This window comes from Bos taurus, chromosome 15, assembly GCF_002263795.3.
Source record: "Bos taurus isolate L1 Dominette 01449 registration number 42190680 breed Hereford chromosome 15, ARS-UCD2.0, whole genome shotgun sequence".
NCBI lineage: Eukaryota > Metazoa > Chordata > Mammalia > Artiodactyla > Bovidae > Bos > Bos taurus.
In genome coordinates this window covers 76568359-76584406 of record NC_037342.1, presented here as the reverse complement: position 1 = coordinate 76584406, position 16048 = coordinate 76568359, and the positions used below count along the sequence as shown (strand labels likewise).

General features: G+C 42.0%; 2 protein-coding genes across 16 annotated transcripts in view; one reads left to right on the top strand and one right to left on the bottom strand.

Annotated features, from left to right (window-relative positions):
* The window catches only part of ATG13 (autophagy related 13), a 42068-nt gene extending 35631 nt beyond the window's left edge, over window positions 1–6437 (bottom strand). For 8 of the 13 annotated variants that reach the window (XM_005216429.4, XM_005216432.4, XM_005216433.4 and 5 more), the window contains exons 1-2: window positions 5877–6195; window positions 5367–5479 (exon numbers count right to left, since the gene is read on the bottom strand). The gene's annotated coding sequence lies outside the window, so the exon portion shown is untranslated. 13 annotated transcript variants of the gene reach the window in all.
* Window positions 6438–6534: 97 nt separating this feature from the next.
* On the top strand, window positions 6535–15504 carry HARBI1 (harbinger transposase derived 1). Of its 3 annotated transcripts, none has more exons than XM_005216453.5 (3): window positions 6535–6641; window positions 7631–8443; window positions 14605–15504. In XM_005216453.5, the coding sequence occupies exons 2-3, from the start codon at window positions 7774–7776 to the stop codon at window positions 14982–14984; spliced, it is 1050 nt and encodes a 349-aa protein (XP_005216510.1). In that variant the 5' UTR covers window positions 6535–6641; window positions 7631–7773; the 3' UTR covers window positions 14985–15504. The 3 variants fall into 3 exon arrangements, with proteins under 3 accessions (XP_005216510.1, XP_005216511.1, NP_001069136.1); XM_005216454.5 differs by having other exon boundaries at window positions 6610–6725; NM_001075668.1 differs by lacking the exon at window positions 6535–6641 and having other exon boundaries at window positions 7682–8443.
* The last annotated feature ends 544 nt before the right edge of the window (window positions 15505–16048 follow it).

Sequence of the window (16048 nt, the reverse complement as noted above, 5' to 3'; positions counted from 1 at the left end):
CTTCAAGCTAATTTTTTTAAGTTTTATTATGAAAATTTTTTCATTAAAGTAAGCTTTTTAATTGAAAATACACACCCAGAGAAGTGTACATATCATTAGATTGCAACCTGGTAAGTTTTCACAAGCCAATCCCACCAGCGCAACTGGCACACAGATAAGGCACAGCCAACATCAGCACCCAAGACTCCCCGAGTGTCTTCTTTTAGCCATTTACCTCCCAACAGAAGCCACTGTTCTTATTCAGTCACCACAGATTGGCTTTACCTGTTTTAAAATTTCATATAAATGGTTGTGTCTGATTTATTTCATTTACTATTAATGTTATATTTGTGAGCATCATTGATCATAGTTGCACATAGCTGTAGTTCACTTGTATGTGGAAAATTTTAAACATCATTCAGCTTCAACAGTGTCGAATAAGGTGGGCCCTTAGCCTCTGACAAAAGCAAAGGCACTTTCTTGCTGAAAGAAAATTATGTTATCCTAGCCCACAAATTATCTCTATAATTTTTCATATACAATTTCTGGCATATGTTAAAGTAAATTAGGCACTCATAGAGACAAACACGAATGACCAAAATCCAAAAGACATCAGAAACATTAACAGTTATCAACACAGACCTCAAAATTACTATGCAATATGTTCAATTAAATGAAGGACAAAATTGAGAATTTGGACAGAGAACAAAAATCTATAAAAAGAACCAAACAGAAATTCTAGAACTAAAAAATAAAACGCTAATTTAAGAACTCAATGGTTGAGTCTAACAGCAGATCAGATCAGCAGAAGACAGAAATATTGAAAGGAAATATAGACTGAAAGAAAATATCCAAAACAAAGCATAGAGAGACAAAAGGATGGGAGATATGGAAAAGTGTATGAGAGATAAGGACTGCCCACAAACTGGGGATACTTTTGAGTGTGAAAGGGTACTACTTAAGGTGTTTAGTTATATCATGACAGTAGGTACAAAATGATACGTGAGGTTATCTGAGATACTGAGGACACAGGGAAAGGTCTAACATATGTGTGACTGGAATCCCAGATGGGAGAGGAAAAAGAAAGAGGGAGAAGCAAATTAGGAACTATACAGCTGAGAATTTTCACGTAAAGAGGTAAAGCAAAATAAATTAGGTAAGTACAATCAGTCCAGATTAGTAGGGAGACATAAAAGTGGGCAAAAGAGACTAACAGTGTATCAGGAGGGAGTCAATGGAAATTCTTCTTAGGTAACAATTTAAGGATGTTAATCAGACTACAGAGAAGGGGAGATGAAGACCATCTAGGAAGACATTCAGTAAATCCAGATGAGAGTGGTGATAACACTGGATTAAGGTGAGGCAGTCAATAAAGAAGAGAAAGTGAACTCGCTCAGTCGTGCCCGACTCTTTGTGACCCTGTGGACTGTAGCCCGCCAGGCTCCTCTGTCCATGGGATTCTCCAGGCAAGAATACTGGAGCGGGTTGCCATTTCCCTCTCCAAAAGGAAGAGGCAAACAATTTCAAAGCAAAAGCTGAATAATTTGGCAAGACAACATACAAAAATGATCCCAGATAATAGCTCTAGCCCTTAAAACTGGGAAAAGTTAACATTGACCACTGAAAAAATAATTTCTATGTTTTCTAATTTTTAACATAGAGTTTTGTTTTTATTTTATTAAAAAATTTTTTTAGGTCACGCAGTGTGGCATGAGGGTTCTCAGTTCAAGGGACACCATAAATTGATCATGTTCTTGACCATCTAAAAAATTTTCTTTCCAAGCAAACTAGAAACATAATAACAAGTTAACTATGTATACAATAGAAATCTTTTTATAATAAATATTGAAATAAAAACAGTTACAAATGATCGAGAAATTAACAAAATGAAGAATATTTGACAACAAATGAGACAAGTCAGAAGAAAATTTACAGCCTTAAATGCATTTATAACTAAAAAAACAAAAGCCTCAAATAAGTATCCAATTTAAGAAACCAGAGTAAAATAAACCAACAGAAAATGGGAGGTGGGAATAAAGATAAAAGCTGTGTCTGATTAATTATGAACAATTTAAAAACTAGTCCAAAGAATAAATAAGGCCAATATCTGATTTCTTGAAAAATCCAACAGAAATAGATTAAAGGGTAAAAACCCCCTTAAGCTTATACTTAAAACAAGACTTCTAAACCTCTGCAAGTATTTCTCAATATAATATCTTCCAATGACCTGATAGCTGTGGGCAACACAGAAGGAAGGTGAGGCTGGGTACAAAGCTTAAGCCTGAGGGTATAATACGATTTTTAACTTTCTTTCTTTTACATTTGTATGAATCAAAAGTCGAATGTGAAAGCAGTATCTTCCAAATCAAGAATCCTGGGTTATCACTTCTATAAATTCCTTTTTAAAATTTACATAATATTTTTAAATTTTATTTATAATTGGAGGATAATTTATTTTTAATTGGAGGATAATTGCTTTACAATGTTGTGTTGGTTTCTGCCATAAAACAACATGAATCAGCCATAGGTATACAGATGGCCCCTCCCTTTTGAACCTCCCCCTCCCACCTCCCACCGAATCCCACCCCTCTAGGTTGTCACAGAGCACCAGGCTAAGCTCTCTGTGTTATACAGCAACTTTCCATCATCTATCTATTTTGCACATGGTAATGTATATATTTCAACACTACTCTCTCAGTTCTTCCGGGGCCTCCCCTCGCTGTATTCGTAAGTTTGTTCTCGATGTCTGAGCCTCTCTTTCTGCCCTGCAAACAGGTTCATCAGTACCATTTTTCTACATTCCATATATATACATTAATACATGATATTTGTTTTTCTGACTTATTTCACTCTGTATAACAGGCTCCAGGTCCATTCACCTCACTAGAACTAACTCAGATTGATTCCTTTTTATGGCTGAGTAATATTGCATTGAATATATGTACCATAACTAGTTGATCCATTCATCTGTCGGTTGACACCTAGGTTGCTTATAAATTCTTTATTTACCTTTACTTTTACTAAGAAACTATTGACAGATTAACTATTCCATGTTAATTTAGTTGTTTTTCTATGTAATCGTGATTCACGATCTTATCCTTTCTCTTATTTACTAATTTTTTTTGGCTGTGTCAGGCCATGCAGGATCTTAGTTTCCTGACCAGCAATGAAACCCATGCCCCCTGCAGTAGAAGCTCAGTCTTAACCACTGGACCACCGGGGAAGGTCCCTCTTATCCTCTTATCCCATCACTTGTAACCAAGGGCATATGGGGGACACGACCAGGGCAAATCTAAATTTCTGGTGCCACTTACTCTGGCATTTCAGGGATTTCACGAGTAAACTGGGCCACATTTACTTTACAGTTAAAAACAATTTAAAACTAATTTTAAAACCTAAATTTTTAAGTTTCTTTCTTTTTTTTCATCTGTCTGCTGCGTGGCATGAGGGATCTTAGTTCCCCAACTAGGGACAGAACCCATGGCTCCTGCAGGGCAAGTTCAGAGTCCTAACCACTGGACCGCTAGAGAATTTCCAAGAAAACTTTCTCTATTCCCCTTGGTCATAGTGGACTAGCTAGCCTTCTTTGTATTCTCCCTGGCTACACTGCCTTTATACCATCAGTGACTACTTGCTGTTTTTATTGTTGTCTATGATTTAACAAAGAGGAGGCAAAGATCAAAACCCCATGAACTCTTTCCTCTATTAAATCCATGCAAGAAAAGATGGTGCCCTATGGAAATTCACCTTATTTAACTCATCACCGAAAACTGGAAATTACTTCTAAATCATCCACACTTAAAGTTTAGGTAAGCTTTGTCCAAGAATAAACTTTTAGTATACATATTTTAAGACTCTCAAGTCAATAAACAAGTCAAGAGAGTCTTAAACAATATGGTAATTCAAATATTACCTGAATAGCTTGTATTTCTTATTAGTGAGTTTCTGTACCTTTTTTCATTAAAAAAGAAAAACACTGAAGTTGAATAATAAAGGGTCATAACAGTGAAGAATTTTTTAGGTGTACTCTTCATTCTCTGGGATCTAAGCAGTGCTCCAACCATAGTGTTATGATGTCATTTTCATCTCTTCTATAATAAAGTAAAAAGTGTTTAAAAAGTAAAATAAATATTTAAAAATAAAGTTTTAGGGATTTCCAGGTATTACTAAGATTAAATAAATTCCCTCCAGATGAAAATTCCAAAATAAGTAACTTCCACTACAGCTGGAACAAAATGTAACTGCAGAACAACTGTAATGAACCTTATCAAGTGAGAGCAATAAGTTCTATAGTGGTTGCATTTTCTGATTAGTCAAAATTATCTTTGAAAACTCACTCATGTATAATCAGGTCTTTGGAAGTTCAATATTAATGTCTTAGGCTTCTTTTTGCATTTAGACTATTGACACCTTGTTCTGGGTCATGGAGGTCATAAGCTAAGGCAGTTGAGTAGATGCAAGCAGGTAAGACAATGGGAAAAAAGAGATTATTGCCCTCTACCTCCATACAGTACAGCCCCAGGATGTGTATATAGTAAGACTGAATTGTGTCCAGCTGATTCCTAGGCCTTAAATAAAAAAAATATAATTTCGATTATTTAATAGCTGCAGACCTGTAGTTTTTGCAGATCTTAATAACAACCCAAGGAAAAAAATACAAACATACAACAGGAACTGTTAGGTGTAAGTACAGTAATTGCAACTTTCATGAAATATAAATCTCAAAAGTTGCCATAGCAGTCTTAACTTTAGACCCAAAGGCGTACAATTTGAAAACAGCAAGAGAATTAACTACACACATTCTACTATACAGATGAGTATATATGACACTTGCTTTAGCACTTATTCATCATCCACTAGGTATTAAAAATACTAACTCAGGATTCCATTCCGCAAGCATTTAACAAGACTTCTGCTCAGCTAAACAATGGAGTTTAAAGAAACAAAGAAAAACTTATAATTTAGTTGGAGCCACAATATTTACCTATTTTTTGAAAAGGACTAACATAAAACAATGCACAACAACCTGGAGTTAATTTAGTGTAAAGAAAGGATCTGTTGCTTATTATATTATTGCACATCTCCCACTGAAGTGTTCAATAAATTCTACCACCTTAGGAGATGACTTTTAAACGTATTAAACTAATTATAATGAAAAAATAGGTACTTTTGTTCTTCACATATTCGTTCATTCCTATCTCCCCCCCCATCCCACCGCCCCACCTTACACCCCTTTCTCTCTGGCTGTGGGATGGCCAGAAGAGGAAGAAATACTAAAAGTGAAACGCTGCATGAATTGATCAGGAAAACTTGGTAAATAACTGACTGGGAAAGTGAAAACTGAGATAAGGTAGTGATGAATCCCAAGAAGGTGCTTGGCCACTTACCCAGAAATTTATTTAATGAGAATGGATCGCAGGTTTCCACAGGTCGTTCCACTGCCAGTAAGAGAGTCGTGAACCTTGGGTCCCTTTTTTCACTAGTCAACAGTCTCCCTCACCTACACGCGGAGTACATATTTAGCACTCAACAAACCTTGATTGACTGAAAATCTATCTTTTTCATACTGGTACCCAACCACAGAGGTATGGTCCCACAAATTCCCTCCAGAAAAGCCTTACGATTTAACCCAAAGAACTGAGGAAGTAGTCAGAAGCTCTGGGGATCTTGGTAAGGACTGGGAATGATCAAGGGCCAATGGGGCCTACACTGACCCGACTTCCCAAAGAAAGCTCAGGGGACTGACCTACAGCTAGCAGGCTTCGGCTTCGCCAGGAGGTACGCGACAGGCCGCAGATCCATAGCCTCCCACCCGGGGGCGCTGAGAGACCCGGGGGCGCTGGGAGACCCGGGCGCTGGGAGACCCGGGGGCGGGGGGTATTCCCTCAAGTTAGTACCTGTGAAGCTGCGACACAGAGAGTGGCTCGGGGCTCTCATTACGGAGGCCGGGGCCTGGGGCCGGCCAGCTGCGCCTCCTGCCTGAGGGCTCTGCGCTCCGGAGCTGCAGTGACAGCACGGGTCGCAGATAATACCTCACACCTCGGAAGTCTCGTGGCTCGCAGGCCCCGGGAGTTTCGTTCCCAAGACTTCGCGAGTCGTCGCACTCACGTCTACAAGGCGCTCTTCAAGGCTTCCCTCACAGCTCAAGCGATCACTCCTGCCTTAAGCCCAGCCACTGGTCGCTTCCCGGCGCCGCCATCGCTAGTGTTTGTTTTCATTCGCTTCGGTGACGGCCGGGGGAGGAAGAGGGCTACGGGGGAAGTACAGCTGCCTAACATCAGTCGCACTTTCTCTACAAAGTGGATGCCCTACTTAATCTTCTTCCTCTTTGATGTGTCCGTAAAAACTGGTTTCCTTACCAAAGTCTGAGTCCCCAGTCTCTTCAAGGGTCTCAGAAAAGAAAGGGGTAAACCCAGCGGCGGGGGGAAGACGGGGGTTGGAAGAGCGCGAAAGTTTGGGCCGTGTGTGGAATGTGCGCTGACGAATCGCAGATCGCGGCGGCGGCCGCAGAGAGGACGCGGCTCGGGGCGGGCGCTGACGCGGAGGGGCGGGGCCTGCACTGAGCGCCGTGGCGGCTCGTCTTCGGCCGCAGGTTCCGGAGGCGGGCCGGGCTCGGCTGGGTGGGTGGGGAGTGTGACGGGTAACCTGGCAGCCGCGGAGAGGTGGGTGAGCGGCCTCGGCTGACTTGGGCCGGGACCATCACACTTCCGTATCCACTTCTAAGTCAGCTTTTCAAAGCCTTTGAGGTGGAGTCGCCTGTCAGCCCCTAGCTCTCCCAGCCTCCTCTTCTGCGCCTTCCTTCCCACCTGCCTGGTCTTCTCTGCTTCCTAGCCCTCAGCCTCACGATTTGGGTTTCTTGGGGTGAGGGGAAAGCCTTCTGTTAAAAGCACGTAATCTCCCTCGACCAGCCTGGGTCGTGGGCGGGTTTTTTTGGTTTTTTTTTTGCCCCTTCCCTGTTAGACGGGTTTGAACACCACCACCCCCCACCCCCGCCCGCCCCGCGTCTCTTTACCCCTTACTTATCCTGTGGAGTCAGAAGGGTTTGGGTCATGAATCCCGCCGTGACTAATCTCTGTCCTGAGTACTTATGACGTCTGTCAGCGGCTTCGTGGCCTGTCTACTTAGGAGCAGACCTCTTACTTTGTGAATAATTATGCCATCACCTCCATTAACCTTTTGCTCTTCCCAATTCAAGTTGTGGTGGTTTAGTTGCTAAGTCGTGTCCGACTCTTGCGACCCCATGGACTGTAGCCTGCCAGGCTTCTCTGTCCATAGGATTCTCCAGGCAAGAATACTGGAATGGGTTGCCAGTTCCTTCTCCGGAGAATCTTCCCAACCCAGGAATTTAACCTGGGTCTCCTGCGTTGCAGGCAGATTCTTTACCAACTGAGCTAGGAGGAAAGCAGTTCAAGTACCAGGCAGGCACTAAATGAGCCACCAATACTCAACTCCCATTCTCCAAGCCAAAGCAAGCCCGTCCTGTGGTCGTGAGTTAGTGGAGAAAAACCCAGAGTTACAGTTATAGCACCTTTTGCTTGAACAAAATGGAAATTTGAGAAAAGAATCTGTTGTGGTCTTTGAATCGCTTTGAAGTTTTTGGTGGGTTTCTAATGTCTTTCTTGTTTTGTTTTGTTTTGTTTAACCTTTACAGAGAGAAGATTATAAATACCGCAGCCACTTAAATGACGGTTAGCTGTTGAATTCTGACACTTAAATACTTTCTTTCATCAGCATCTTCACTGGAAAGAGTTCAGGAAAAATAACGGAGGGAAAGAAACAACATTTACATGTACCATGGCTATACCAATAACAGTACTTGACTGTGATCTCTTGCTATATGGCCGAGGTCACCGGACATTGGACCGCTTTAAGCTGGATGATGTGACGGATGAATACTTGATGTCCATGTATGGGTTTCCACGACAGTTCATTTATTACTTGGTGGAGCTCTTGGGGGCGAGCCTTTCTAGACCTACTCAGAGATCCAGGGCTATTAGCCCAGAGACACAGATCCTTGCAGCACTGGGCTTCTATACCTCAGGTTCCTTCCAGACTCGGATGGGAGACGCTATTGGAATCAGTCAGGCATCTATGAGTCGATGTGTTGCCAACGTCACTGAGGCGCTTGTGGAAAGAGCTTCACAGTTCATCCACTTTCCAGCTGATGAAGCCTCTGTGCAGGCTCTGAAGGATGAATTCTATGGGTTGGCAGGGATACCAGGAGTCATAGGGGTAGTTGACTGTATGCATGTAGCAATCAAGGCACCAAATGCTGAAGACCTTTCCTACGTGAACCGTAAAGGTCTTCATTCTTTAAATTGCCTGATGGTGTGTGACATCAGAGGGGCACTGATGACTGTGGAGACAAGCTGGCCAGGGAGCCTCCAAGACTGTGTTGTGCTACAGCAGTCTTCTCTCAGCAGTCAGTTTGAAGCTGGGATGCACAAAGAGAGCTGGCTTCTTGGTAAGTCTGAGGTATAAATGCTTCATTCTGTAGATAGTGAAAAAATACCTGGGACAGTAGAATGAAATATGGAGGTCTATAGACCTGAGTCTCAGTCCTGTTCTCTTTTCAACACGACCTCGGATGAGAACTCTCTGAGCCCTAATTTTTTTAAATCAACATTTAAAAGACACTTATTAACAATAAAAAATATTTATCTATTTATTTGGCTGTGTGGGGTCTTAGTTGGGGCACACAGGCTCTTCCTTGCAGTGTGAGGGCTTCTCTAGGTTCAGGGCCTTCTCTGGAGTTGCTGCACGCGGGCTTCGTTGCCCCTCGGCACGTGAGATCTTGGTTCTGGACCAGGGATCGAGCCTGAGTTCCCAGCATTGGAAGGTGTATTCTCAACCCCTGGACCACCAGGGAAGTCCCAGAAGACACTAACATTTAAAACATATGATTTGACTCAGTTCTTCTAAGAATTTATCTTGGAGGTACATATTCAGAAATATGCAAAGCAAAATTACACACAGGAACTTGCATAACAACAGTATTTTGTAGTCCCAAACAACAGTAGCAACAACAAAAATTCCCCTTAAATAAAGCCAAAGTACTTATCAGTGCAGATCTGGTTAAATATAGTACCTTCATACGATTGAGCCTTAACTTTTTAGAATTTATTTGGCTGCGCCAGTCTTAGTTGTAGTACATGGAACCTTTGTTGAGGCGTGTGCGATCTAGTTGCCTGACCAGGGATCGAACCTGGGTCCCGTGCATTGGGAGCATGGAGTCTTAACCCCTGGACCACCAGGGAAGTCCCAGAGCCTTCATTTTTATTGTCTGTAAAATAGTGAAAGTAATGCTAAGGGCAGTAATATCTGTTGTTAGGATTAGGGAATATATACGCAAGTTCACTCTGAAGTATTGTGCACATGTATTCTTTTTGCCATCGGTGACTGTCTCCATGACGTCTATATGAAAATGACAGTAGACAGTGCGTTTATACAGTTCTTATGGAAACTCGCTTCATAGACCTGCCTGCCCAAGTGCCCTCGGAAAGCCAGGCTTAATGATCTGAGTAGAACAAGAACCCATTCGGTACGAAGCAGTGCAAACCAATGTGACTGTAGAGCTGAGAGGAATACAGTTAGTTAGCAGTGATGAAACCCTCAAGCCTGGCAGCTTTCTTTTTGTTTTATTTTTAAAGCACTGCTCTTTTTGTGAGCAACAAGACAGGGGTTATCTTGTATACAACATATGTGAGAGATGAAGGAGCACATTAAGCATCAGAAGACCTCTCTTTCAAAACCATGAATCTTAACCTGGTTTATTAAGGCCAGTCTGCACTGCACATGCTTGTTATGCAGTGTTTCACATGTAATAGATGCCCAGGAATTTTTTTTTCTTTAATGTGCTTACTGACAGTTAAAGAAAAACCTTCCCTGGGACTTTGCCAGAAGTCCAGTGGTTAAAATTCTGTCCTTCCAATGCGTGGGATTCAGGTTTGATTCCTGGTCGAAGAAATAAGATCCCACATGCCTGACAAGGTGGTCAAAAAAAGAAAAAGAACCCTTCCCCCCTTCCAGGTGAAAAGAGACCGCTGTCACACTGGCTGGTTTGGCACTGCCAGGGCACCACGGGCAACAGCTTGGAGATGAACTGATTCTCTTCAGTTGTCGCTTCTACACTGCTGCCAGTACATCGCCTTCTCATTGCCTTACTGGATGTTTGTGTTAATCCCGCCTTTTGCCTAGTCTGAATTTGTAAATTCTGTTTTCAATCAACTCATACCAAGAAGAGAGGGAAAGACTGCAAATGTCTCATCCAGCTTCTTCTTCCACGGCTGGGGAAGTACTTGGGTTCCAAGCTGATTTCTTGTGACATCACCTGGGTACCCTAACTCTAACGCCAGCTAGAAATGACTGAGCACGTTAGTCAAGTTAGTCAGGCGATCTTGTAAGTACTTTGCCTTGGATTATCTCACTTAATCCTTATAAAAACTTGTAAGGAGTTATATGCTAATGTCAGCATTTTCACAGAAGAGGAAATTAAGGCACAGAACATCTGTGCCATTTGTGTTTATTTTTTTAGAATGAATCGTATGAGGAGTTACTCTATTTGGCAAATGGTCTTTTTGCTAGGACTTCAAGGTCATGTACCAATCACTGATTTTCTTTTCCTTCACAATTGGGGACCCCAGTTTCAGTTGGAATTATGGCTTTAAAGTAGTTTTTCAGTTGTTTACAGGACATAGTTGAAAATACGTAAAAATTTGGACAAATTTTTATGTATTTTTCTGATTGCCCTCTTGACAGAAAGAGTGCAAGTGGGAGAGACGGAAACATTTCAACCACACTTAACAGATGTTTATTAAGGCCAGTTTTGGTACCCGGCCACATGCTAGACACTAATGATGCCAGGGAAGTATACCCACAGAAGTTGATGCTATGGAAATTAATTCCTTTAGTATCCTCAGTTCTAGCACAGATCCTTTGAAAAGCCTCCATGAGCTGTAACAGGCAAACTAGTTTGAAAACATGTGAACTAGTGTAGTGTTTCACAATTTTTACAGATCAAAAAGAGTTATCTGGGGAATTTTTAAAATGTATGTACTTATTTTTGGCTGCGTCAAGTCTTAGTTGAGGCACTGGGCACATGGGCTCTTCTCTAGTGGTGGAGCATGGGCTCCAGAGTACCGGCTGCGTTGTGACAGTGTACAGGCGGCCCCTCAGCATGTGGGGTCTCAGTTCCCCGACCGAGGATCGAACCCTTATCCCCTGCATGGCAAGGTGAATTCTTAACCACTGGACCACCAGGGAAGTCCTCTATCTGGGAAATTTGTTTAAAATAAAGGGACCCACTTCAGACTTCAGAAATGAGATTCTTCAAGAAAAGAATCCTATCATCATTTTTATCAGGTGGCCCAAATTATTTGTAATGAATAGATGGTTGGAAAACACTGGTTTCACATATAGGGAAAACTGGTAGGATTCCGAGGAATGACAAGATGTTGAAAAAAAAGAGAGATAAGATGACTGATTGTATCTTAAGTACACCATCAGATTTGTAGAGCGGTTCTAGATTTGCTAAACCTAGAACTAGCTGTGATTCCCCCTTGGGTTTTGTTTGTTTGTTGAGCATATTTTAACCTTGGGTGTCATGCCTTCACGTCCTCATTCTTGTCTGCCCCTTCAGAGGGCATCAGCTAATTCTTCTTCTCTAAATGTACCTGCTCCTACACACAGTTCAGCCCAAGTTATTCCTTCAGCTCTTGACCTAGTCCTGTTAAGCAGCTTCGGGTAAGCTCTGCCAGAATGTCTCTTGGATGACTGATCATATAAGCAATTATAATCTGTTTAGCAATTCTGATCCTAATCCCCTCCTGAGTGTCTGTCTTTCTGGATTATAACCAGTTAATGGTGATCGGGCGTTTTATAAAAGGTCACCACTAACTAGCTGATCTTGTATGTTTACCCAATTAAAGCTCATATTGTTTCTTAGAGTGACATTTAACAAATATTTAGCATGTCTGTGTTTTCACATTCATCTTTTTATTTATTTATTTATTTGTTGTCCACGAGGCATGTAGGATCGTAGTGCCCTGACCAGGGATCAAACCCACATTCCCCCAGCCTTGGAAACACAGAGTCCTAACCACTGGACTGCCAGGGAAGTGCCTCGACATCCATCTTAAATGTTTTTTAATTGTCTCTTGCAGCATTATACCATTGTTTTAGTGACTCTGCCTCTGACGTTATTAGCATTAGTTGACTAGCTCCTTCCTCTTCTGTGCCTGACAGATCATAGGATGGCCGACATATATTTTTATTTTCTCATTTATAAAATGAGTTCAATAATATCTGCCTGGCAGAGCTGGGATTGGAAAAGAGATAATACAATGCCTACTACATAGTAGGTATTCAGTGTCATAGATATTATTTTCATTATGACTTATAACATCAGTTTCTTATATACAGTATATATTAGGGACAAGTTCAATTAAAGAAGGTTGTACTTAGGAGGAAAAAAGTCAGCCAAATATACAATTTGAAGATATTTGATATCTCAGATACTTAAAGTTAATCCAGGGGCTTCCCTGGTGGCTCAGTGGTAAAGAATCCAGCTGCCAACGCAGGAAACATGGGTTTGATCCCTAATCCGGGGAAATTCCACATGCCACAGAGCAACTAAACCCGCGTGACACAACTATTGAGCCTCTGCTCTAGAGCCCGGAAACCACAACTACTGAAGCCCTCGTGCCTGGAGCCAGGGCTTCGCAACAAGAGAAGCCACTGCAACGAGAAGCTCATACGCCGCAACTAGAGAGTGGCCTCTGCTCACCACGTCTAGAGAAAGCCGGCGCACGGCAATGAGGACCCAGTGCGGCCGCAAATAAATTTTAAAAAATTAAAGTTAATCCAGTCTACCTAGAACTAATACAGTGTTATGTGTCAATATCTCAGTAATGTTTTTAGTTAAAAAACTGCATTTAAAGTTAACACAGGTCTTGGAAATGTAAGCTCCTAAAAGAAAGGAGTTCTATATATTTGGAACAGTGCCTAGCACTCTCTGAACAGTCCATAACTATTTACTGAAATTGATGGTGGGTGAGGAACACAACAAGTATGCAAGCTGGTATTCCTTAGGTCTATTTGTCTCAAATTTCTAAGGGTTTGTGCTTCTATCTGAGACATTTCACCTTCCAAATTTAGTGAATCAAGACAAGTAAACATTGTAGAAACATTGTGCTATTGTAATGGGACACTGCACACTGGTTTTGTTTGTAGTGCTTCCCAGGATCATTGGTGCAGAAGTCATTTAAAGGAGATGCCTTGTGTATATAATTTTAATTGACTTCTGATTTTACTTCCCTATCCCTGACTGTTATTATTTGCATCATTATATTTATGCTTTCCTTGTTAATGTGAAATTCTACCAGTTCCTCTGTTACAAAGGTGTGGTCCTAATGAGTGTGATTTCTAGGTTGGCAGAACATCTCTGCTGGCACTTTTATTCTCCTGAGCACTGGAAGAATGAATGATTATTGTCTATAAAATCCTCTGAAATCGCCTGGTAATGCCTTCATACCTGACATTTTAATGGTAAAGTTAGAGATTTTTTTCCTCATAAATGTTTTGAGGTCTTCTGGCAGAACTTCCTATTTCTCTCTTGCACTCTTGCTCTTTAGAGATTTTATTTTATTTTAAAATGTTTATTTATTTGGCCACTCTGGGTCTTAGTTGCAGCTGGGGGATCTTTAGTTGTGGCATACAAACTCTTAGTTGTGGCATGTGGGATCTAGTTCCCTGACCAAGGATTGAACCTGGGGCCCCTGCATTGGGAGTACAGAGTCTTGGTCACTGGACCACCAGGGAAGTCCCTAGAGATTTTAAAGACTGGCTTGCTATGTGATAGTTTAAACTAACTTTTTATTTTAGAACAATATCTCTGAATTTAGAAAATCCTGGAATTGCCTAGAAGTCCAGTGGTTAGGACTCTGTGCTTCTGCTGCTGGGGGCCCAGGTTCAATCCCTGGTCAGGCAACTAGGATCTCATAAGCCACATATCACGGCAAAAAAAAAGAATATTCAAGAATTTCATTTGCTCCAGTGCTTTCACCTCCATCCCACATTCCATCAGACTTAGCTTTCTTTAGCCATGTCAGCTTTTTTTCCCTGTTGGTTTTAACCAAGGGTATTCCCAGCCAAGACGCCTGTCTTCCTGCTCCTCACATAGGCATGCCTTCTCTATACCACAGCATTTCTCTCTCTGTTTCCCTGCTCTGCTTTGGCTCCAGAAACAGTTACATATTCTTGTCCATTCTCTGTATATGCACCTGCTGCTAAGTCACTTCAGTCGTGTCTGACCCTGTACGACCCTATAGACGGCAGCCCACCAGGCTCCCCCGTCCCTGAGATTCTCCAGGCAAGAACACTGGAGTGGGTGCCATTTCCTTCTCCAATGCATGAAAGTGAAAAGTGAAAGTGAAGTCGCTCAGTCGTGTCCAACTCTTAGCGACCCCATGGACTGCAGCCTACCAGGCTCCTCCGTCCATGGGATTTTCCAGGCAAGAGTACTGGAGTGGGGTGCCATTGCCTTCTCCAGTATATGCACCTGGCTTTTCTTTTTTTGTTTGTAATCCAGTTATAAACGTCTGTGATTTCTTTGGGCCTTCCCCACAGGTGACAGTTCCTTCTTTCTCCGCACCTGGCTCATGACCCCACTTCACATTCCTGAAACTCCAGCTGAATATCGCTATAATATGGCCCATTCTGCAACTCACAGTGTGATTGAGAAGACCTTCCGAACGCTCTGCTCCCGATTCCGCTGCCTGGATGGATCCAAGGGGGCACTGCAGTACTCCCCGGAGAAGTCCAGCCACATCATCCTGGCCTGCTGCGTCCTCCACAACATCTCCCTGGAGCACGGGATGGATGTGTGGTCCTCTCCAGTGACCGGCCCGGTGGAACAGCCCCCCGAGGAGGAATATGAGCACATGGAGTCCTTGGACCTGGAGGCTGATCGTATCCGTCAAGAGCTGATGCTCACTCACTTCAGCTAATGTGGAAGGTGGGGAGGAGCGAGGCTTTCCAGGAGCTGTGACAAACTTCCCCTCTCAGTACCCCCTCCACAGTCCCATCGCCTAGCATGACTGAGTGTGTGGACACTTGTCACAAACTGATATATAATCTGCGTGTTTTAGAAGGGTTGGGTCAACACCAGAATATCTTGATTCATTTGCAAATTTATTAACTAAACAGAAACCCCCAAGACCAACAGTTCCCTGCTATGCACTGAACACCAGGTTAGCACCATTCACTCAATTGAAAGTTCCTTCGTTGTAGACATTTATTTCATGCTTACAGAATCAAAGAGGAAAACAGCATATAGCCAGACGAACGCTTTGTTTGTTGCAATTATCTAGAGATTTCAAAAGAAAGCAATATTTGTCCTGAATTATCTGGATGGTATTTTAGCTTTTCTAATTTCCTACCTATGAAGACATAATATGAGGCAAGTGTGAAAAGTGATTTTCAGCTGGGGAATGGGCTTCTGACATAAATAAACGGCTACTAATCTGAGCTTGCAGTGTGTGTTTTTAAGAAGATGTGAGGGACAGTCTGAAACCTCCATCTTAATCTGTCTGCAGTAATTGAGCTGACTTGGACCTAGCTCCCAAGGAGAACATGTGGACTCCAATCTCCTACTTCCAACCCTGAGTAGGTGCTAAAGGTTAAGTGGGTTTAGGAATTCAATCAGCTTAAAAAAGACAAGTCAAATATAGATAAAACAGAAAGCTTACACTTTTACAGAGGATCTAAAGACCCTGATGGAATAAAGTATTAAGAAAAAAAGAGCGGTAAAAGGGATATAATTCCTTGATTTGAAATTAATTTTGAAGTTAGATCTACTTGAATTATCTTGTGTGCAAAGTGATGGACAGAATTTCTCAGGAAATAAATAATCCCCCACCAAGTCTTATTCTAAAATTATACTGATATAAAAAGAACCCGATTGGAATAATGAAAGTGTGAATTAGGTTCACACATTGGTGCCTTTGCTGGGACCAAAAAGAGACTTTCCTGAGGTTTGTTTTGTTCCTGGTTTCTCAGCCACTCACCATGT